The following is a 24,514-nucleotide window of genomic DNA, read 5'->3' as shown; positions in this document are numbered from 1 at the left end:
TCAGAATGAAACGTACTGTTGGTCGGATTTCAGCTATTTTTTGTGTGAAACATTACAAACAACGAACATTGGCAGAAACCATACATAAAGCCATAGGCGAAGAAAAAAAAAAACAATCGATGAGAACCAAAAATCTCAAAACCGGTATACGGTCTGTGCGGCATGACGGACGCGTCACCAGTAGTGGGACATCTGCGTTCGAACGAACACAATCATTAGCGAGTGGTACCGCGTTTTGTGTGTCTGATGTGTCGTAGGTGAAGCATGTTCTTTCGAACGTTAGATGCATTTCGTTGCTGGTTCGGGTGTTCGCCGTTGCGTTGCCGGTCAGTTGGGTGTGGATTCGGTCGCTCTATGTGAAGATTGCTCCTTTCATCTTATCCCATCCCTTTCAGCACAATTGATGTGTCCGATTAGTGTGACTCGAGTCCACATAGAATACATACATTGTTAGACCGGTTGGGAAGGTTAGAAGCTAAAGACGGCCGGCCAGATATTGTGCCGGTGCGATGGTATTTTACAGTGCAGTGAAATATAGCGATTGTAGACGAACAAAAGGGATACATAAATCAAAAAAGCATCATCGCTAGCGAGTGCAAAATGATGATAGTACGTAGAGAAAGCGAGATACAGAGAGCGAAACGGTGGAGAACAACAAAATAAGAAAGTTTTTGTAGTGTGTGCAACAGTTAGGTAAGGTTATATTATTCAATAAACTTTATGGTATGAAAAACATTAGGTCTATAGCTGATTTTGATTCCAACTTGTGGGTTTTCTGTCAGGGAATGGAACAGATGAAATCCGGGAGGAGTGAAATATCTGAAGAACGGGAAATGGGTGTATGGAATCCTGGTTATTGGGAAGATTTCCTGGTCCCAATCCTGGTTATTGGGAAGATCAAATTCTTCGCATTGATGAAAGGTTCATGTTTATTCGGTTCTTCTGTTACTAATAGCTACTAGCTATTACTTAGAACCCACTTCAAACTTCGGCCATGAAATTAAAAATGTCTCCTAAAACTGGTTTACTAACGTCAAGCTGACGTTTAAAATTTGGATATTTGAATTTCGGAGTAACTACTAACGTCATCTGCAGTAAAATGCTTTAGAGTAAGTTAAAGTCTAAGTAGTATCATGCATATGCTTGGTGTATTAGAAGATTTTTAAAAAATGTGTTTGTGTCGACAATAAGTAAGCGTATGTGATAGATTCCAAAAAGCTCGTTGAATGTTGCAAATTCAACATGTCCGTCTGTTAACGGCGTCCTGCTGCGTACCACACCAACCGCAGTGTAAAAAAGTACAATATTTCCACCATACCGAGTACGCTGAAGCCGAGGAAAAATCCCGCCGTTCCTCCGATCGATACTGCGAACCAAACAAATGCAGAAAGCATCATTATGATGGGTACGTTGGGTACAGCACACCATCCCGCGTGTGTCGGACACGGTCTTACTCACCCAGCAAATCGGTGAAGGTAAACAGAAGCTGCCGGCTGAACCGTACCAGTGGGTAGCGCTTCACGACAATCAGTCCACCGATGCTACCGATGAGCTTTTGCGTTTGCTTCAGAACCTGCAGAAAGTGGTGCCATTATTCCACTGCACCGTCGTTAGTGTTTTAAGCGCAAAAGCAATAAATCCCACCGGAACGTGCTTTCGGTGCGAAATGTGCTCTGCTGGCGTTGGTGTTGGAAGTTGAACAAATGATGGATGTATGTAGGGGATTTAGCATTGGACTACACACCACCCGGGGGACACAAAATGGAGGGAGCGGGGGGCTAGATTAGGAAGGATTTGCTTGGGGGGAGATCGATTTACGAATAGTGGGAAAATGTCCCATGCACCTAATCCCCCGTACCTGTCTATGCTCGATGATGACCTTTGAATCGACACAGTTCTGTTCGCAATAGCAAGGAATGCCCTTTTTGTCGTTGTTATCCTCCTTAAACTCGAGGAACAATTTCTGGTAGCGTGGAAAGCACTTCATCAGCTGCTTGTAATGGCACACTTTCTTCGCCCTCGGTCCATCTGTTGATGCATGTGAGAAAGATGAAACAGTGTTGCAGCACATACCGGCGGAAAGCACGTACCGGGATTAGGATAGAAATGGGGTATGCAACCGCACAGCTTGTTGGCCAGCTGGATGCGACACTCCTGCAGACAGATGCCTTTAGTGTAGATCGAATAGTGCGTCAGGTTGGACTCGTAGTTAAACCGGCAACCACGCTGAGAGATGGTGGTATCCCTGGCCGAAACGAATCAAACAAAAGTCTCTCAAATTGTGTGCTGTTAGCCATGATAGATAATTGAACGCACTCCTTGAAGTCCTTCGTGGTAACGATTTCAATCGAAAACGTCTCATACTCGTGTGCTTCATTGGTGAGCGGTTGATACTTGGCGATGTTAAGCGTCTCGTACGGGCTGTGATAAAAAATCTGCAAGACGATGTGATTAGTGACACAATGTGACACAGCGGTCGAGTGTTTTGCTGCTTCTTAATTACCGTAATCGGTGGCTCAAAGCCAATAAAGCTGTACGTGATGTCACCGTCGAAGAGGTTCCCGTACCGTACGTTGTGCACGACACGTGACAGGTAAAAATCGTCCAACGGTGATTGTTTGCCGGTCAGCAATAAACTGTTGATTGGTTTGGTTATAAAATTCGTGTACCTTGACACAAAGTGAACAAACACCGGTAAAAGTAGTATACCTGGCGGTTAAGTTTGACGAGATGAAACTGTTGGTGGTGTAGCAGATGCCGTACTCGGTGAGTGTTTGATAGGTGTGCAAGAACTCGAGATTACTCTGCGTGCGGACGCGCAGTTCCGTGTCGTCCAGGCGTGTCAGATCGCGTGTTAGGTTGTAGATGATCTTCATGTAGTTTTCCGGTTTAATTTGCAGCATATCAAGCATGCTCTGCAGAGTTGTGTAGAAGGAATGGATGAGTGTGGGAATGATTTACAGATGTGCTGTATTTCCACGCCTGCAGGTATGCAATTCACTATTGAAAGCAACAGCTACACGATGAGGCCATCAGCGGGTCGAATAATAAGGAAAAGAAAGGTGTTCTTACAATGAACCTGACCTTAACAATTGCATACTTTCTGGCGCGGTCAACCCAATACAACAACCATGGGGTAGTGCGAAAGGTTATGAAAATAGATAATTTATAAGCGTGTTAGATTTTTGCTTTTTTTGCTTTGTAAATGTATGCAATTCAAGTTATGAATTTATACACTTATTTACACTCATTCATCACTTATTGCATAACTCCAGGCGTGCAGCTCCAATCGTCAATACTAACATCCACATTATCACTGTGTTTAATACTTCCAAAGTTAAAGTATGATGAATTGGCAAGTGATTCCAGAAAATCAAACAACTCCGTTTGATCCTCTTCCTTCGAAATGCCATTTTTACTGAAAATAGAAAGGAAAGCTATAGTAATTGAAAATAGTGATATGGAGAGGGAATGGCTATAGCTCTGTAACCTGCAGTAGTTGATTAAATATGGTCGATAAATACGTTTCAGGGGACAAATCGTAAGGCTAGGCATGGAGGTGTTCCAGTAGTAATGATCTTTTTCGATTGCCACCACTGTACTTTTGCTCTGGTAGCGCTCCCAGGACACGAAGCTCAATACGACGGAGAAGTAAATGGATACGACGATCAGTGCCAACCAGAATAGCCTATTTAACAAACACACAAACTAGTTATCGAACTACCTAACAGATATGATTATAGAATCCGCTTACTTTTCCAGTATGTGTAGAAAGGGTTTGCCAAGATGTGCTAAGCCATGGACGGCACCTTGCTCCAGAAAGATGAGCACAAAGGTGCTGATGGACTTGAACAGTCGCAACAGCCATCCTATGGGTCCGTTAGTGTCCCGTTGTCCAATATGCTTTTCCACCCTCCTCCTACCACTAGCTGGAGGCGATTTCGATTGCAAACTCATCATTTGTTTTCACTCTTTGTGACTGGATGGTTAAGAAAATAGATTGTGATTTAGAACCTGTTAAAAAGGTTTCCTTTTTCATTTCCTAGCCATCTGCACAATGTTTGCTCATAAATGGAAACGATGGAAAAGAACTATAATTACCTAGTGAGTAATAAACCCGGCATATGTTAGCTGCTAAGTGCTGGTACTATTTATTCATACACACTTAAAAACGGCAATATTGGTGAGCGACGTGACAGCACAGCAATATGGTTAGTGTAAAAGATAAAAGCTGGTTATTTACGGCAGGTTGTTTATGTGATTTAGATAATGATTGGAATATACTCATATTTGTATGGCATTTGAGAATTTAATTACTTTTTGTACTGCTTAAATCATAAATCATCTCCAACTGTAGTGATGGGGGCAACATTCGTTCAGAAATCTAAAATGAGTTTAATTTTCTTGCAAAGGTGTCTAAATGCTTCATCACTAAACATAAATATAACATAAATTTGACACGTTTTGGCTTCATACTATGTATGGTTTATTTCCAGTTAAAATACAATTTGTTGAAAATGAATTATTTGTTACACAAATTCCTTATCGAAAATGCATGGAGACGCCCAGTCTTTGATGAATGTATCCTTAGTTATTAGTATATTCGAACTGTTTGGGCTGAACCGTATTATTTGTTAAGTGTTTTATGTCTATTTTATTGGAAGTGTAAAATTATTAATTTAATTTTTTACTAAAATGGTGTACAATTTCTTCTATTGCGCATTACTCGGTGCTACACACTGTAGTGCGTGATTACTTGCCACGTGAGTGCTAAGTGACATCACATGTAGCAGAAATAATTATATTTTTCACATGCATCACAGTCATAAATGTATGTTTTTTTCTTTCCATTTTACTTAAAACAAATCGTTCACCTTCACGAAGAGAGAGAGCTAGAGTTTTTAGGTTTAAAATACTTTTATTCAACATACCATCTGAAACACTTCACACACGAGTATTTTCCACAGCTCGGCTCCATGTTCCAGCATCATGGAGTTAACAAAATTTTCTCCCCAAATAAAACCCTCCCCAGAAAGCGACCATTTTGTACGCTGTTCACAAAATGGAACCGTTCAAGATTTTACTCCACATCATCGACGGGTTGCTTCGGCCGTTTTGATGGGCGTCGGCGGGAAACCTTGGACGGGCTGTTGGCTGGTTTCGGTTTCGGTGTTGGAGGATTTTCCAGCTCTTCCAGCTGCTTGTCGGTAAGCCGATCTTTATACCAATCGGCACTGCAAGAGGGAAAAACATTGCATTATTAGCTTGTGGTGCATGTTTCCTTTGTGCAAGGTGATTCCTTACCAATCCGGCACCTTGCGGGCCCACTCGCAGTGTTTGGCCACATCGTCGAACGCTTGTCCCAGCTTGCAACCGTTACGGCGCGGTGTTTCACCGTTGATGCACACGTAGAAGAACTGACAGTCATCCGGATCGGCATACCGCGGATGGGTGGCTGCCTCGGTTTCGTTCACCTTCGGGCAGGAAAACTTGAACACATCCTCGGAGGAGCAGCCCTTCTTCTGTGCCTCGTCCGGCCACGTACAGATGCCGGTGCGTGGATTGAACACTAACCCTTCCGGGCAGGTGATCATGTTAAACATACCGTCGACGCAGTAGTAGAACTTATCGCACGCTCCCGTTTCGCTGGCAAAGTAACCGTTCTGGCGGGGACAGTGCAGAGACGGTATCGGCGTTTCTGTGAAATGGGAATGAATGCAAGTGATGATATCATTTCCTTCCGCCGTATATTTGGTGCCATGACCAGGATTTTTTTCCACAAACCATTCAACTACTTACGGAATTTGGGACGCTTGCTGCAGTCAATGTTAAACGGCAGATCACACTTCTCCTGGTCGGAATCATAATCGTTGAACACCATACCGTCCGGGCATAGCTTCTCCGTAATTTGGCCATCACGGCACTGGTAGTACTTGTCGCACTGTTCCGCATCCGCAAAGTAACCGTTCGGTTCGGGACAGTTCTCCGACAGCTCCGGGTCAATCTCGTCCGATGCAGACGCCTGTACCGGGCCCTGTTGTCGCACCGGGCTACGCGCCGGTGCATCGGATGCCACGGGCTCTCGATTGCGGACCGCCGTACCCGGCGTTCGTCGATTTAGCTCATACTGCCGCCGTAGCTGCGTTTGGGCAGTGGATAGTCCTGCAAGGTGGAACGAGCAAAACAGCAAGAGTCAATGTAATGCGTAGTGCAGTTTCATTAATTTTAATCACAACCAGTCCCCATCGATACAAGGTGATCATAAATTGTAAATGTTTCCCATTGCGTCCGGATCCATAACGCAAGCCATCACTCAATGCCACCCCGGGGTGGTCGGGACAAGCTGCTAAAAATATGTTCACGATACATCGCCAGACTAACGAAATGATCAATGGTCGGTACCGTACGGTGCATGCTCCAGAGTTGGCCCCGCTCCAGCAATCCTTTTTGGCGGCGTTGCACTTGTTGACAGCAGTGCGCAGCACATGTGTCCGCTGGCGCAGGGTAGATTGTACCGGTAGGGGGAGGGCAGATAATTAAGCGATGTTTACCTACTTCCGTTACGCGGCGTACAGTCTGCTTACGAAATTTCACTTTCAATTAGTAGCATACGGAGCGTGTGCATCTGAAGGACGGCTACGTTAAACGATTTTCACATGCTTTGCTAAACTTAGGCGGCGAATGAAGAAATGGGGCCTGGTCTCCGAAGCCGGTCTGGACGTCGCAAAAATAAATATCAAGGTCTTGGAGGATCTTCGATTCGCGGTTGCCCTAAAGGGTAGCAACAGTGCCGCTTTGCAATTATGAGCCGATCGTGCTCGTAAGTGGTTCGACCGGTGTGTGCTACTGTGGGGCGAGGTTCTCGAGATTGAGACTTTGCAATTGTTACAGTGTTTTATGCTAACAAGTGGTGTAGCATAAAGGTTGAGCGGTAGTGATGTGACGTACAGACGTAGTGGTCAGTTTGTTTGGAATAAATTACACAGTAAAACAATATCTTAGTGCTTGGGTCTCGGAAGTGGGCGGAGATGTGGTGTGGGTTAAAAAACTGGTTAAAAGATTGTTGCCATTTTCGATTCTCATACATCATCCTAAGATGTCTACCATTATTCAGTAAATTTGACTGTAAAATCGTAACGACAACGTTCCATACATTGCAGTGATCGGAAACTACATGACTCAACTCATGTTTTGCAACATTTTAATGTTATGACATAATTACTTCCAAAAACCCCATTAAAAACTGCTATAAAGCTTACCACCCCAAATCATCACCCAAACATCTCTTTTGTGTTGTCGAACCTGTTCTTTGGAAGCTTCTTTCGACCTTCCTTTTACACGATGCGGTGTGCACCGAACGCAACCATGAAAATTGCAGCTAATTAAAATTCCCGTTGCGTGTATGTGTGTGTGTTTGTCGCTTCGTTTTTTTTTTTACTTTTTACGAGCTAATTTTGTGTATAAAACCAGCAACCAACAAATTGCATCCAAAGAGAGAAAATGATACAAAAAGGTCAACCAGTATGGAGTTGTCTTCCTTGAGACGCAGCGCGGTTTTTATTATCATTTTATCTTTGTCAGGAACATCCCCATCCGTTCCACGGTGCATACAAAAAGGGAGTCAGCAGGTTCGGTTCGTTCCCGCCACACAATTGGTGTCAACGTTTTTGTGTCCCGTTTTGATAACGATGCGTGACCGTGACCTTTACAGCACTGTGCTATGTGATGAATTAAATGCAAGATTGCAAAAGAACGGAGTTCATATTGCAAACCACTCGATTCGCTTAACGATTGTTGCTGAACGGAATGGCTAAAGCTTGTGTGTAGAAAATTATAAATAAACGTGCCCAGACAATTAACACCATTATAGAGCCAAAACGTTCCTACTGATGCAGTGCATGACGTTCGGAATTCCGTATATTCCAATTATCATTCCCTTGCGTCACTCACTTGCTACAAGTCACTCAAACCATACCAAACAGAAAAAAATCCTCTAAATTATCTTCTCACCTCACGCTAGCGTTGTTAATCCCGCTGCCAAACAGCACATTAGCGGCTTAAATGCATCACCAATCCAAATGCACCCGTAACTCTCAACTAAACTGAGCTAATTTTAAAACATGTTTCCGATCACCTGTACGAACGGTCTTAGGAGCAATTGATCGGTCTGTATTAAGGAGCGGAATGATGCCGTCTCGATCAAACATCATCCACCCCCACTCTTCTACGATCCGTCACCTACAGTGGGGGAAGGTGAGGCACGCATTGAAACTGTCATCTTCATATCGCCCGGTTGCTTCGACCGGTTTTCTAAACTGATCGAGCTGCCGAGGTTTTATGGTTTGGGCTGTTGCGGGTTTTGGAATGTGAAACGCGGCAGTGAAGTGTTATTGGCTTTTTCAACTACAATTTGTGGATGGATTTAAAGCTTTTTTTTTTTCCTTGGCTGCCTAACCGAACCCAAGAAAGAGAACGTCTTCCAATGATGATAAGGCACATTTATTACGATTGCAGCACAAACCGCCGGTTAAAGCAGTTGAGTAAATATCCACCCGGTGAGGTGAGCGGAAAATGGATCGATTTTGTTTGAAAAAGGTGGCTTTATTTGATTTATTGTAAATGTCTGCAGCGCAGAACCATCTAACGCTGTTGTTGCTAGCAGTTTCAGTTACAAATCTAACCGACGCACGAGAAACGAAATAAATCGAAACTAATAATCGTAGTTCGACATCTTGCAAACTCTCCACTCTTTCACCCCAGGCGAAGCCGTCGATTGCAACCGATGCATGCGGATGATTCAATGCCAATTATTTGAATTTAATCAACCCCGAAATAGATTTGACTGTCAAGGATGGAAAATCGTGCACCGCTGCTAGGCAACGGAGGGGCAAGATGGAGCGGTGGAGAGTGAATGGGAGCCATACATACGATGATGGGAAAGGGGACATGTTGTCGGTGAGATGGGTGACACCGTTTGCTCATGTGTGAGAATGAGAATTAAGCGAGCAAAACCATTCGCTGCGTGTTGTGGCTTAAAGAAGAAAAAAAGTATTAAAAGGGGTGGTGAAAAGTGAATGGGCGGGATCGGATCGTCACTGGCATGATAGTTTATCGGTAACACTGACCTTGTGATTATCAGCCGTGCGTGTCGATATTAAATAAAAACACGTTTTAAAGAGATGTTTTTTTTTTTACCACGCTGATAACGTGTTAGTCCCGAACTTGTTTAGAAACTGGCTTGTTTAGTATAGATAATGGACTAAATAACGCATGCCATAAGGCACGTGTTTTCAATGATGCCCGTTTGTTTTTGCAAGATACATTTCTCTATATTATCCAAATCGAATGATTATATGTTAAACATTATTAAAAAGCAATGATCTACCCTAAGCGAGCTCTTTGTCTCGGCGTCAAGTTCTTTGCATTATACAGGGTTGTTTGTTTTATCCAAAAACAAGGGTTAAAAATAACAAAAGACCCCCTTGTCGAGCTCATATTGCGTATCCCGCCGCGAGGAAGGAAAAGGATTTCATTTTTGCGACACATTTCATGATTCATCGCGGCAGGAAGTATTGTAATGCTCGTATGACCCTGAACCGGGATTTGATTTTCTTTGTCCCAGTGCGTATTATGGCGGAAAGAAGTGTTTTATGAGTAATGTGTAACCCCGCGTTATTTTAGCTTAACATGGTGCTATGTGCATCTTACAGCGCCGATGTGGTAGTATGTGTCGGGCAGGATTTGTACGACACCGGTGGGTAATGTAATGGGGCATTGTCCCATACGGTGCACACAGCGTGTTTCCTTTCAATCGGTTGTAACGCAGCAGTTGTAAAGCAGAACGCAAATATTGGTTGTAGGTAAATAGGAAGAAATCGAACGAGAAAGGGTCGCTCGTAACGGGCCCTTTGAATAGGGTAATGAAGTGGTTCGTTTCGTTAGATAAAGGGAGCTGTTGGATTACTCACAACAATGCATAAGTTAATGTTAATGTAAAAGTAGTTAAGGTCCATAAAGAAAACATGAATCGAAATAAGATGCAACGAAATTCAATATCGCAGCTCTGGCAGTGAATATTACAAAATACGATTTTGTAACACAAAAAGCACCGACACGCTGAGATTCATTCCATCTCATTCCCACACGGTAATGAGCGAAGCGTGAGCGTGAGCGAAACAGCCGAGAACGTGTGTTCCGCGTTTCTCACACACCACCTCACCGTTGCTAGTATACGTTATGTCGACTGGTCCGGCCGCGTGGAGCAAAAAGGATCGAATCGAAACCGTACAGTCGACAAAGCGTGCCGCGTTTACGCACACACACACACCGAAACCGCTACCGAAAACATGTGGCGATACAATCGTTCGGTTTGGGCCGCGTTGTGAGAAACGGCGTACGGCGGAGGCAAACACGGTTGGCCATCGGTTTTTGTTCCCCGAAAGCCGAGAAGACGCTTGATGCCCGTCGAGTAATCTGCCGAATGTCGTCTTCTTCGCTTCGCGCGCGCTGTCAGATGCGAACGTTGCGCCGTGCTGGTCGTGTGTGCTTCCTGATGCTGAGCGTTTCACTGGGGGGTTTTGGTTTATGATTTTTTTTTCTACGGAAGATTTGATTGTTTCGTTTCGTGTAAAAATCCGTTTCAACCAGTGGAAGAAAATTACGAATAGTACTTAGTGAGTTGAGTGAGCTGCGGGGAATTACAATAAATTCGACGATCCAAGCAAACGTGCTGTAAGTGTGCGCACCGTGCAGGAGGATTCTCCTCGTCCTTGTGCTGTTGTTATCCTTGCGGAGGGACTCTTTTAATGCCGTAGACATCAAAAGCGGTTCACCTTCACCAGGCCCGTCCTGTTGTGTTTGCGCGTGTGTGTGATAGGGTGCGTGTCTATTATTCTTTATTAGCGAAAAACGGAGTTCCACAACGATATGCTGGTGCTTTTCCTTGGTGGAAACAACGACGGGAGCAGCTCATTAGTGCGATTTGTTGACACATAAAGTGTCAACCTACCCCTGTTTCAAATGTTGTGCGAAATGAGTGTTGTGGCGTTTGTTTTCCACATCTCCTCAGACTTTTGCAAGTGCATAACACCGAGGCCGTCCCGCGACTCGAGAGGCGTCAGTTTTGTCATAAAGCTTCTAATTACTGTTCCCGTATGCCCGACCCCAGAACCAGGACGTAATTGTCCGTAAAGAGCAACACCCAACCACTGGCTGTGCCTGGATGCGACGACGTGCCTAAGTACGCCTGTTCTAGCGGGTGTAATCTGACCCACCCCGCCCGGTAGTACACGGGCAAACACGGGAAGATGGTGTGACTAAATGACAATGGGCGCCGTAACAAAAGGAAATCATGGCAGAGAAATCAACGCGCTCGACGACCTCTTCGGGCTGGGAAGCTGTCAAATGCGAATTAACAGCTTGTCAATGTAACTACGGGCGCGCGATGCCAGTGATAATAACATTGAAGTGTGGATAGAGATTATATACGTGCTGCGGGATCGAGCGCGCGCGCAACCCTCGCATTGGTGTGAGTGAGAAAACGGCAGGCAGGCCCAACAACAACAGCAAAAAAAAAAGCGATTGCTGGACCGGCTCTTCGGAGCGCGTATTTTTGCCGCCACCTATATTAAGCATAAGTGGGATCAACCTGACGTGTTATTGTTATGTCGTTTATGGTTTAATGATGAGCAGCGTTTGTTTGGTGATTGATGCCTCCGAGTGGCAGGGTGTTTGTAGACACGCGGTCTAGCGAGATGCTTGAGCAGGTCCCCGACAGCACGGGACGCAATGCTCCGAATTCTCCAAGTGCTGGAAGTTCTAGTCGCTCCCGGGGAGAAAAAAAAAACGAATCACCATCTACACCGCTAGATGTTGATTATTATTTTATCCTTTAATGGTACAATGGTACAGATGTTACTGATGATGATGACGATGATGATGATGATGAGGTGCTTAATACCCAGTGCGCATGATCGTACACATTCGGATGAAAACGAGAGTGGCACTTTGTCATCTGCCTTGACCGACGGTCGACGGTGTCACCGTTTTGCAGTCCGTGTGGATTGTGGTCTGTGGGGCCCACCAAAAACAGATCCCATAACGTGAGTTACACTTTGTGGCAGCTTGTAAAGCCACCGCAAAGCATACTCTTACCGTTCCGAGATCCAACAAATAGTGTACGAGAATTGTGGCTCATTCTGCACGGAGCCGTCCAGAATTCACTTTGCGCTTGATATCCGGAAGAGGTTAATTAAAGGATGTCACCACGTTGTGTGTAACATCACACCGTCGATAGCGCGTGAACCCCACGTACAGTGTCTCGGTTACAAAGTAACTTCCTTGGTGCACACTTACACACACGACCAATCAAATCGACTGCCCGTCAAACATTTGTGCTAACAGTGTGGTTGTGTTGGTGGTGGGCTAGCAACACACCTCTGCTGACACTGGCAATGTGTGAGTGTGACGGGGTGCTGTGCTACTACGATCCAACTGTCCGACAGGACGCAGAAAAAAAGGCTCGCCTTCAGTTCGATGAAAATTCAACAGGTTGAACATATTGCAAGCCTCCAAACTTTCCAGCAGGTGTGTTTGAAGGAGCGAGCCTCTTTGAGTGCGTGTGTGTTGGTGTGTGCGAACAGTCCACAGAAGGGACAATGTTGTTATCCTGTGACGTGCTTTTGCAATGTGATAGGGATCGATGTTAGTAGTTGCTTTTAATAATTGGGCTTAAATAGCCGTTGGGATAGGTCGTTAAATATTTACATTATGCGGAGACGCTTTCCGCGGAAATTCGTGTAGGTTGCATTCGAAGGACGTGTCCATTTAAGGATAATCTATTGTCTGTTTTCTTCTTGCGTGTAAAAAGAATACGAGTTGAGGTGTGAGGTTTGAGGTGGAAAAGTGTTTGTTCTCCTTTTTCCCTTTTTCCGGTACTGGTGTGTCCCAGTGACCTACTGGTACAGTTTCCCAATGTTGCCAGTGTAGTATGCCCGTGACGCTGTAGATAGTGCCGCTGTCTTCCGTTTCCGACAGCGTTTGGTTTGATTTGTGACAAGGAGAACGGAAATGACAAGCAGCCGTATTTGAATCGACCGAACTGCGGTATAGAACGATCGCACGCCAACGCGTTGGTGCATGATTTCGTTTTTTGTTTCGTCCTTTTTACCCTTCCGTCCTCTCATTCATAAAACTCGGTTTGACGTTGTGCCGATAGGATTTTCTTCTGTTTTTTTTCTAACCAGTTCCGTTGAGCGAACACGAAATAATCGGCAACCATTGTAATCGATACGTTGAACGGTGTCCGACAGGCAACAGGTTGGAGAGATAAATAAATAGTATACACAGTGCTGAACTGTTTTTAGCGATACTGTTAAAAAATAGTTGAGTCTGGTCTTTTTTAAATAGATACTTTAGCCGACTTAAGATAACGTGTTTAATGCGTTTAAAGATGTATTTCAAGCTAAGCAATGCTGATGATCCTGATATTTCCAGATATTTTATTTCCAGATCAAGATTTATTCTGTCTAGATATTTTATCCTTTTAATGAAGAGTAGTTTTAATTATTATGGTTTTTTGGGAATAAAAAAACTCCTTCATTAACATTGGACTTTGGTAATTTTTTTCGACAGACTGATATTTTGTTCAGTAAAATATCAAAAATTAAGAGTGCATCTTACACAAGGACACATTTACTAAACTAAGAAATATATATCAGGAAATTGGCCAACGGACGAGTGCTATCGTTTTAAGATTAATTTCATTCCCTTCATTATTTTACATATTTTGCTTTAATAAATCAATTCTTGTTTGTTATTCTACAGATTGCCCATTTTAAAATATTGCAAAAGGTTTCGCTTCAATATTGAAACATTACTTCAACGCTACAGCTACTAGCCCGGCATCGATCGGCTCTCTGGTGAACGAAAAACATTCAACAAACTGAATCTGTCTGTAGCAGCTGTTAATCACGCATCGTTGGCCACAGAATCGGTAGCTGCCGTTTACTAGGTGCATGGTACTCAGTTTAACCAGCTGCAAGCTTTAGAATGCGAGCGAGAAACTCGTCGAAGTGGCGTTAATATGTTGTTTTCTTCGATACGCTCATCGGCAGTGTGTGCGAACTTGCTAGAACGGTGCGGTTCCTCGTTGCCCTTGTCGTCGCCAGACACGACAGCCCGACCGGAGAAGCTGTGAAGATGATAGCCGTGGGATGGTGCCGGTGCCATAACATAATCACTATCGTGGAATCGATACCGACGGGCAGGGGATTCGCGGAATCGACACGATCGAGTAGAAAGTGTGAAGGGTTGCGAGTGAAAGCGAGAGTGCGTAAGTGAACGCGTTTACGATCGTGCGTATACTAAGTGACCGAAAAACAGATATCGAGTGTGATTAGCGGTGGCGTTGGTTTTGCACAGCACTGTTTCGTTGCGCTTTGACTGTGCGCGAGTGTGATGAGAGTGAGCGTGAGCGCTGGAGAGTGAGAGTGCGAAGAGCGCGAACGCGTGTGGTGAGCCAGAACGGTTTGGTCGTGCACAGTCAGTATCGTTTCAAAAGTGACCAGAACCGGAAGTGATTGTAAGCTCAGCCGGAGCAAACCGGTCGGGGTACGGTACCAAGCGGACGCGATGGAAGTCCTTAAAGAGCTTCATCTGCCGGCGCGAAATGGTGATAAAACGACAGTTCCGATGGATCCGGTCAATGGGTACCTGCTAAGGACAGACGTTGACGAGGGCACGGTGCTCGGTACGGCCGGTCCAGACCCAGCGCACGGTGCCATCGGTGTGGGCGATGTGGAAGCATCGGGACCATTGCTGTTGCGAAATACCGGCGCCGCTGATCGAGCCGTACCAGTTCCGGTGGTGGTGAACTTCGGAGGCCCCGGTATGGCCACCAAAACTAGCACCCTGGCAGCCGTTGATCGGCAGGGAAGTCGCGGCAGTGGTAGTGGTGGTGGTGCCGGTGGTGTTAGTGGAAAGAACCCGCGTAGTATCACACCCGGACGAGGTTTGGTGGGAACAAGGCTTTCGGCCATCTTCGCACGTCCAACCGTGCTCGGTGGCACGATGCTCGTGGTGGGCATCCTTATAGGCATCCTGTTGGTCTATCTTATCGGCCGCTACCGCCAGCTGGATGGGAAAGCCTGCGGTGGAGATCCGTTCGCACCGGGATGCTCCGTGACGGACGAGTCCCGGCGGGATAGTAACATTTGCCTGACGGACGAATGCGTTAGGACAGGTGAGTTTGAAGGGTACGTTCCGGAATGGAAGGGGAAAAATAAATTAAGGTCACAGTTGGAAGGCTGACGCAGCACCACTACCGTGCCCGAGGTTTTCAGTATACCCGGATGTGCCGTTAAACAAGTCATTAATCACATCCCGGCATCCTAGTGCTGCGCTTCCTGAGGTGTGTCTGTCCATCAACGGTGCACTTTCAACGTGCAGGAGCGCAAGGGAATACACGTCCATTCCGTCCAATGGATAGATGGATGGATGGATGGAAGCTGTTGCAATAAGCAAGCGGCAGAGTGGAAAATTAGTTGCATAATTGAATCGTTTGCTGATGGAATTAGCAGGTCCTGCCGCTTCGTCACTCGGTCTCGACCTCGCGCATCGGAGTAGGTGATTTTTTGAATTTTGTGGAAATTCATGAGGAAATTATAATTTTATCCTTCCTCAAGGACATGGACGGTTGGTGCTTTTTGTGCCACAGCGTTCTGCTATCAAGCGATAAGCTTAAAACATCATTTTTCATGCACTTTCTTCATGGACGTTTTTCATCATTGCAGCTTCATCGTTACTGGCCGCCATGGATCGGACGGCGGATCCCTGCAAGGACTTTTTCCAGTTCGCGTGCGGCACATGGAACAAGATGCACGTGATACCGGAGGATCGAAGCAGTATCAGTACGTTTGAGGTGGGAATACTGCTTAGTTGGCGGATGATTGATGATACCGGAGGGATTACTTGGAGTATTTTTCACTCACCTTCTCGTTACATGCTTGCACGCTAATGGGTTCCGGTGCGATCCGCCAACGACCAAAGGTACTTGCAGATCAGCAGCAGGCGATACTGAAGGGCGTCTTGGAGGAACCGGTCAACAAGGAGGACAACAGGGCGACAAAGAAGGCGAAGGCATTCTACAAGAGCTGTATGAACCTTGGTAAGGGTCCGAGTTGCACTGGATGCTTTCAAAGTGTGTGGCCAATATTAATGATGCCATGTTTTTTTTTTTCAATTTCAGAGCAAATTCGCATACTGGATGTGCAGGCACTGCGAAAATCTTTAAAAAAGTTGGGCGGTTGGCCGGTGATAGAGAAGAACTGGACCGTACCAAACACCACCATCGAGCATCTGCTCGGTAAGCTGACGGGCGAATACGACGAACCGGGCCTGGTTGAGCTGTACGTCGGTGCGGACGATAAGAACTCCTCCATGAACATCATACAGGTAGGTAGGGGCCGTTGGCCTTCCGCACCACCGTCGGCCGTACTTGAGCGGGCCGTAATTTATGCACCGAGCACGAGCAAAGCCCTAACCCGAACTCTATCGCTAATGCATCACCCCACACACCGGCACAGGTTGATCAGCTGCTGTTGGCGTTACCGTCGCGCGATTACTATCTGAAGGAGAGCAGCGAGGGCGACATGAAGGCGTACCACCGGTACATGACACAGATCGCGATCCTGATGGGTGCGGACAAGGACAAGGCGGCCGAGGAGCTGCAGCGGATCGTCGAGTTCGAGGTGCGGCTAGCCAACGCGACGTTACCGGAGGCCGATCGCCACGATACCAGTGCCATTTACACGAAGATCACACTGCCCGAGCTGCAGCGCCGTGTACCGCAGATCAACTGGAAGCAGTATCTACAGGTGGCGTGTTTCTGACACTCCAAAAGCAACACCTCAATTTCAATGTGAATTCTCTTTTGTTTTCCCAATAGACCACACTCGGGACGGTCGAGCTGCACCCGAACGAATCGATCGTGAGCTACGCGATGCCTTATCTGGTGGAGTTGGGCAAGATACTGCGCGACACCGATCGGCGAATTGTGCACAACTACGCCATCTGGCGGTTGGTGATGTCGATCATGACGCACATGATCGATGACTACCAGAAGGAGCGCGTCGAGTTCCGGCGCAAGCTGCTCGGCATCCAGTCGGAGCGTAATCGCTGGTCACAGTGTGTCGAGTGGACGAACAAGAAGCTTGGCATGGCCGTCGGGGCACTGTTCATACGGGACAACTTCAACCAGGAAAGCAAGGAGACGGCCCTCACCATGATTCACACGATACGGGAAGCATTCAATGAGCTGCTGGCGGATATTGACTGGATGGACGATGAGACGCGGGCCGTCGCGAAGGAGAAGGCGGACGCGATGAACGAACGGATCGGCTATCCGGACATTCTGACCAATGCGGATGAGTTGGAGAAGGAGTACGTGAACGTAAGGTTTTTGGAGAACATTCGGCGAGATGAGTGATTGCAGTAGATTACATTAATCCTGTTGTCTTTCGATGTGTTGTAGCTTACGATAAGCGGAGGATTGTTTTTGGAAAACATCTTAAGCATTCTAAAATGGGAAGCCGAACGGAATCTGCAGCTGCTGCGCAAACCGGTTGACAAGAACAAATGGGCTACGGAACCGGCCGTAGTAAACGCGTTCTACAACCCCAACAAGAATGATATTGGTAAGTGGCCGTGGACGAACCAAGTGCAAAGACCATCTAGTGAAGGTTTTCCTACGTTTTAGTATTCCCGGCCGGTATACTGCAGCCACTGTTCTACAGCCAAAACTTCCCGAAATCGCTCAACTACGGTGGCATTGGTGTGGTGATTGGGCACGAAATAACGCACGGTTTCGACGACAAGGGCCGCCAGTTCGACAAGGACGGTAACATGATGCAATGGTGGAACAATGCCACCATAAAGACATTCCGCGAGCGCGCCCAATGCATCATCGATCAGTATTCGCGCTACAAAATCGACGAGGTAGGCCTGTACATGGACGGGCGGATGACGCAGGGCGAAAACATCGCCGACAACGGAGGGCTCAAGCAGTCGTACCGGGTGAGCGTCAAGCCATGGCGAAAAATGTGCGTAATCAAAATGTCTTTTAAACTGAGTATTCAAACCTTTTAGGCGTACCGCAAGTGGGTGAGCCAGCACGGGTCGGAACCGGATCTGCCGGGGTTGAACATGACCCACGATCAGCTGTTCTTTCTCAACTACGCCCAGATCTGGTGCGGTTCGATGCGGCCCGAAGACGCACTGACCAAGATCCGGTCGTCGGTCCACTCGCCCGGCATTATACGCGTCATTGGGCCGCTCTCGAATTCGCGCGACTTTGCCGAAGCGTACCGGTGTCCGCTCGGTTCGCCGATGAATCCTGTTAGTAAATGTAGTGTGTGGTAAGGCAAAAGCTGGTCTTTAGATGTAGCGTTTTTTTTAAATCTGTAATAACATTAACGATAATTATTATTGCTATTCTTATGATTGCTGTAACTACTATGATTTCGTACAAAGGCACATATCAACAGTTGAATAGTTGAGCTATGTTTGTTCTAAGCGATGAGCGTTGTGGCGTTTCTATTGCCTAAAGACATCCGAAATACGGGATGGACCACTTTTTTCCGGGTGATGTTAGGAAGGTTTGCACAAGGGAGAATGTAGTAGATGAGGCCTTAAATGTACAGCGAGACATAGATACGATTGAAATCCATGAACTGTGGTGCTTAAGAGCGCTCGAATAAGGGACTCTCTAAGCTATTAAAGCACCTACTGCTATTAAAGTTTGACAGAGTTGGCATGACCATCAATCATATGAGAATCGGCGAATGGTTTGGCTAGAACCAAAAGATATCATCATGTAAGGGGAAAAGCACATTCAATGCAGTAGCCAACAGCATAATATCTATAATTGAGATTGAAACAAATTTAAACACACGGGTACAAATTATTCAATGTATCAAATTTGCGTACACATGGGTGTATATCACGAAAAATTAAATTATTGCCCTTGGATAGATATAATGATCCTCACACGTGTAATTTTTTGCTTTTAAAAGTCGTTTTAACTATTATGTTAGTATTGATATTTAAGCTTTAAATCAGAATAATATTTTAAGGTTACTGTTATATACATCACATTGCTAGAATTATATTATCATCACCATCATCATTATGTATTATGTTTTACGTGTGTAAAAATCGAATTCATTTTATTAACAAAAATTGATAAAAATCAAACAACTCTTCAGAAATAATACGAATTGGAGTAATGAATGAAAACTATTGGAGAAATATTTAAACATTTAATCCATTTCTGGTGTTTGGCTATTTCTTGCCAAATCGTTAAGGGTTTGTTTTCATTCACTCCACAATGAGTAAGTATTGCCAAAGTTGAATCCGCGTGTAATGTTCTCTTGCTATAAGCTTTGTTAGAAGATTTTAGGAAATGCATGTTTTAGTTCTACATTTTTCTAAAATAATATTATTGTTTAAGAAACTATAGTTTGTGGATTGGAAAGAGCAAAAAGAACCTCACTAAGGTGGTGGCTTAACGGTCAATTAACGTTCACATCATTGTACGTGCATTCAATCATTTAATTTTACCAATAACTATTGTCACAGACACTGGAACACATTCACTGTACCTTTTTTATTGATTACGAGCCATATAAAGATCGATCAATCTCTACCACCTCATCGTGTTGAGTAGAAGGATTGACGTAGAGGAACCTCTTGCCCTTTTGCACGCATCGTCCCGTCAGACTAATTGCACGCGGAAAGCGTACATTAACCTTTCGTGATCGCAAAAAAAAATCTGGCCTGCCACAGTACAGTCAGACAATGAATGATAAAGCGAAAGCAGGTGCGAGAGCGTAACACACTCGCAAAGTAGAACCGGCGCATGCGTGTGTGAGCGCGCGCGATCGTCGAACGAAGTGCTCAAGGTTACGCAGGCAGGAAATCTGCGGCACCCAGTTGTCCTTGCACCGTTGCCAATGCTTCCCGTCAGGTTTCGCTTGCGTCCCGGTTCCAATACCGAGCGACCTTCGTGATCGGTTTCCCTTTTGGTGTTGGTTAGCGTTTGTGCCCCTGTGTGTGTTTATACGGCAGAAAGCTTTTACCATCCTAATGGACACGGTATAGACACTGAAGCTGACGATGTGAAATCTTTCCCCCCCTCGCTAAACGGCAAACGTGTTTTGGGGTGGCTTATGTCACATTTACTCCAAAACGGATACCGGTTTTGGGTTGAAGGCAGACGGGACCGAACGGGGTAAACGATCGTAGGTGAGCCGTTCCATTTGTCAAACCGTGATCCCAGTGACGTAAAGCCAACTAACTGTCCATTAGCGGTGCAAATCTCGTTGCACGAAAAGTGAAGCGAACCTTGGCATGCCGGAGCTGGCGGCTATTTGTGTTGCATACGGTAGGAAGCAATAGACTGCACAAACCAACAACCCCTTCCTTATGGGGCTTCAGTGCGAGACGCTTATGGCTCCATGAACTGTGATGCTGAACAGTGTTCAACGGTGAACGTTACTGGGCAAGTTTTCGCGTGCCGTTTCCGTGTGGCTAGTGTGTGGGTGGTGTAGGAGGCTCTCCATGCCGAGCCGTGGTAGTGGTGAAGTATTATTTTTCACTTCGCTGCCTCACGATCCGTGATTGGTTAAAGCAAAAAGGTTCACTTTCTAAAGCGCTTCACAACGGCTGAAACCGGGGGAATGGATTGCAAGATGCTTGCGTCTATGAATGTTTGCTGCTTTGAATGGCAACAGTCTCTAGTGATAAATATCAAAATAATGAAGGGAAACGTATGTTTAAATAACATTTATACTACTGTCGGGCAGTGCTTTACACAATACACAATGCACAAACAGAAGAGAATAGAAAACTATATCACTTTTTGAGATAAACTTCAACATTTTGAAGCAACAATTATGGATACAAACATTTTAATAAACTCACGGGCTGTATGTTTGTTTCGTATACGCTTATTGTTGAACTTTTCTACCAAACATTGGAGATATTTCGCTTCGTTCCAAACTTCCGTTCATATAGCTATAAGATCAACAACCAACTCACCGAATATCACACTGAGCAGCACTAGGAAACTGAGACTGAACTTGGCCACTGCTTTCATCTTGACGGTCGCCTCACGACTAATAATCATTACAATATATTGTTTGAAATATCAACAACCAACCCAAGCCCTAGTACGGCGACCGAACCGTAAACGAAGCGGACGGAAACCTATGCCAAATGCGGCGGGGAGCGGTGGCGTAAACGGTGCGGCCTGTGGCCGGTCAGGTGTGGGGTCAGAGGAAGTGGTTATACCACCGGACCGGTCCGAAACCGATCGGCGAACGGGTACGAAAGTTGGGGTCGGCAGAGTTTTCGCTGCAGTGGGTCGGTTCGTCGCTTGGTGTGTCTTCGTTGAAGTCTTTCGTTTTTGTTGTTGTGCTGTGCCCTCTCTCGGATCGCTCCGTTCGTACGGGGTGTGCGATGTAGGGTGAATGTCACTCACTTGGTGGTTACCAGGTTTTCGGTACAGGCTACGAGACCGTTGTGAGTTCGTCAGTGTTGGTTCCACTAGGCACGGAGACAGTCAGATATAGATCTAGGAACGGGTTACAGTGTGTCTGTATTTTAGTGCTTTTTTCTATCTTTGTCTTTTTGTTTTGATTCGGCACCCAGTCGCCACCCGGTACGGGGTGGGATGTGGTTTTTCTAGCAGGTGAAACGAACCAAATTCACCTTTAAGGCACGATTCTTCCACCCGAAGGCACACCGCGTTGTACACCGAAGGAAAAGGTTACGGAAACCGCTGCTTGCGCACAACACCGTCCGGAGCCTTCCGTGCTTCGTCCGAGATGAAAAACCCGTTTGTTTTCGATCTGCTTTGGTCGATCGATCGGAAGGCTACACCTTTGAAGCGTCGGTGGAAGAGCTCTGAATGAAGATGATGCGATTGTTAAAGAAAGAGAGAGAGAGAGAGAGAGAGAGAGAAGGAGAAGAAGAAAGAGAGGCCCAGAGTGATGGGAGTGTTACCGATGGCGCAAGCCCAGATGAGCCAGATGAGAAATCATAACCGGAATGCAAAAGCATATTAATATGAGTAAGTGAATGGATCGTGGTGGCCCGATCGGAACGGTACACGAGAGATGAAACAAAATAAAAGCCAATATAAAAAAAAACCTATACACCTAACCGAGGCCAGGTTCATTCATGGAGCCGTTCATCTGCGCACTGCGAGTTTCTTTGGCGCGTCGTGCAAAGTTTGCCGATGTGAGTTGGACTATCGTATCAGAGCGTTGTGCACGTGGCCTAGTTCATTAGGTGTGTGAAATGCTGGTTCGATTGCTTTGACGATTTGCATCCCCATTTGACGAGGAGTGCCCTTAACGACTGACAGGAGGATAACGCTTCCGGGAAGGTGCTTTATTTACAGTTGTATTGGGCACAGAGCGAGCTATTTGGTCTATTTGCAATGGAACGGTATGATGAATCACAATGCGTTTAACTTGAAAAAGGTTGAATTTGTTTTTCTTGTATATTTGCCTGTCCTGGTCTTAAGGCCATTATTTTAATTTTAAATAATATTCAATGAAGAATACTTTCAAACTAAATTGTTTAAACATTCATAATAATCAAATGCAGAAAAGGTAGTATATCATCTACAAAGAGCACCATTCACATTACATTGACATTTTGCGCTCGATAACATCTCAATTATATTTTTGATATAATATCTAAAGTTGTATTACATTGTACAAAATTGACAAAAGAAAACTATAAACGTACGTTCGATCGATTTCCAACTCCAAATTACAATCGAACTAATTTTCTTTTCTTCTCATACACTTTTTTTTAAACAATTAAGTAAATGAAAGGATTCACAAACAACAATCGGTTAGATTAAATCGTTTGTTCGGTAAGAGAGCAGACTCTTTTTGTTTGAAGCTCTTTGTATGGGTAAGCTTTTCTATTTGTTACCCAAACATTGCCATCCTTTGGGTTCCGTTTTCCGGACTGAGCGTCTGGCTAATGGGTCGTTAGACTAGATAGAATGAAGGTAAGCTACCGTTACACTCGTTCTCGTCCACAAAGAAAACATCTTCAACCAAAGGTAAAAATCCATATTGGGCTGGAATATTGTTTTGGTTCACATTCTGTGCAGTGTATTCTCCAAAAACGGGCCATATTCTTCGTTTGTTTTTGTGGAAAACTCGCCAAACCTTCCATTTCTACATGTTTTTTTCCTGTAGGCTCTCAACAGAATGAATGTGTATGCTGCAGTCATTTCATTCTGCAATTTTCCATCCACTTTCTACGAGCTTTTCTTTTTTTCCCCTCCTTTACAAGGCTGCTAGCCAGTCAGGATTATGGGAGCTGGGTAGAAGGGCGTGTGGAAATCACATAAAACTAAATTTCCATTTGTTATGCTTTATGACCGGAATTATGACGCAGGTTTTTCGAGACCGCAAAGGGGGGGAAACACACACACACACACACATTATACCCAACTATGGTTGGTTTGCCGTGTGGCTTTTGCAGTTTCCCATATCATGCAAATGCAACTATAAATATGCTTTTAATTTCGTCCTCGTGCCTAGTTGCTCCCGTTTACTTCCGTTGTAATATTGCTATGCGGAACTATGTCGGGGGTATTTTTTTTTGTGATGCGTGCTCCAAAAGAGAGCAGAAACTGGTGCAGCATAAAGCAGGAACCTGGCCCAGACTTTCGAAAGGTTGGCGAACGCTTGGAAGGGCAAGAACATTTTGCAAGGTCGCTTAAGATGGCAAGCGAACGGGTTGGGTAGGTTTTCAAGTGGCGATGGAAAAAAGATTTGAACTCGATGAAGATAATACGGTTCTGGTCCGAGTGGTTTCCTTCCGCCAGGGCAAATAAAAACCTCTTCGACCATCTGTCAATTCTGGCACGTCGAGAAATGGTTGTTACATGGTTTTATGCTGCAACTACTATTTCCGTTGCCGTGGGTCACAAGGAAAGAGCAAAAATTAATTAACAATTCTCTTGAACGTGAAGCCATCTTCCTTCACGACGGGTCAACCATCTTTCGTGCTAACTAAAACCAGGGAGAAAAAAAACTGCAGAACGATTAAAACTGCTGGCGGACGACGGTAGGGCAAAACCGGGTCACTGAAAGCGGAAGCGATTTGCAGCAAAAATATGTCACACCGAACCGTCACCGAGAATGCCACCGACTGACCGTAAATCGAATGCGAAATGGGACCGTGCAGAGGAATGTGAGGGGAAAAAGGGAATGCCAAGGAAGCAAAAGGCATAAACTGGCAGCAACCAACACAGCCGAAAGCGCAAGAGTTCCACACACCCGGGGACGGTAGGAAAGGGAAAAGCTCAGCGATAAAAATAAATGATAGTGGCTGGCGGCCGGATTAATTGAAATGATACGTGAGGCCGGTTCAACGCACAGCATCCATTGCGACAGTGCGGTGCGCTCTTGGTAGGGGACACGCT

At 45.4% G+C, this 24,514-nt stretch overlaps 3 protein-coding genes across 3 annotated transcripts; 1 reads left to right on the top strand and 2 right to left on the bottom strand.

The window, feature by feature from the left end:
• Window positions 1–1,253: 1,253 nt before the first annotated feature.
• On the bottom strand, window positions 1,254–3,957 carry LOC128714175 (sodium channel protein Nach). The gene is made up of 10 exons (XM_053809051.1): window positions 3,755–3,957; window positions 3,491–3,688; window positions 3,304–3,418; window positions 2,710–2,915; window positions 2,504–2,636; window positions 2,317–2,435; window positions 2,091–2,245; window positions 1,859–2,028; window positions 1,459–1,573; window positions 1,254–1,366 (listed from the first exon to the last, which is right to left on the bottom strand). Exons 1-10 carry the CDS (start codon window positions 3,955–3,957, stop codon window positions 1,254–1,256), a joined length of 1,527 nt encoding a protein of 508 aa, XP_053665026.1.
• A 1,123-nt stretch (window positions 3,958–5,080) lies between these two features.
• On the bottom strand, window positions 5,081–21,184 carry LOC128714536 (protein obstructor-E). Its single transcript, XM_053809410.1, has 4 exons — window positions 21,097–21,184; window positions 5,800–6,162; window positions 5,305–5,698; window positions 5,081–5,234 (listed from the first exon to the last, which is right to left on the bottom strand). The coding sequence occupies exons 1-4, from the start codon at window positions 21,182–21,184 to the stop codon at window positions 5,081–5,083; spliced, it is 999 nt and encodes a 332-aa protein (XP_053665385.1).
• Window positions 14,632–18,562, top strand: LOC128714535 (neprilysin-1-like). The gene is made up of 9 exons (XM_053809409.1): window positions 14,632–15,241; window positions 15,792–15,919; window positions 16,048–16,165; window positions 16,247–16,452; window positions 16,584–16,874; window positions 16,946–17,449; window positions 17,531–17,693; window positions 17,756–18,072; window positions 18,145–18,562. Exons 1-9 carry the CDS (start codon window positions 14,632–14,634, stop codon window positions 18,415–18,417), a joined length of 2,610 nt encoding a protein of 869 aa, XP_053665384.1. The 3' UTR covers window positions 18,418–18,562.
• Window positions 21,185–24,514: the final 3,330 nt, after the last annotated feature.

The sequence above is a fragment of the Anopheles marshallii genome, chromosome 3, assembly GCF_943734725.1.
Source record: "Anopheles marshallii chromosome 3, idAnoMarsDA_429_01, whole genome shotgun sequence".
NCBI classification, from domain to species: Eukaryota; Metazoa; Arthropoda; class Insecta; order Diptera; family Culicidae; genus Anopheles; species Anopheles marshallii.
Note: the sequence above shows the minus strand (reverse complement) of the source record. Positions and strands in the feature narration are given on the sequence as shown.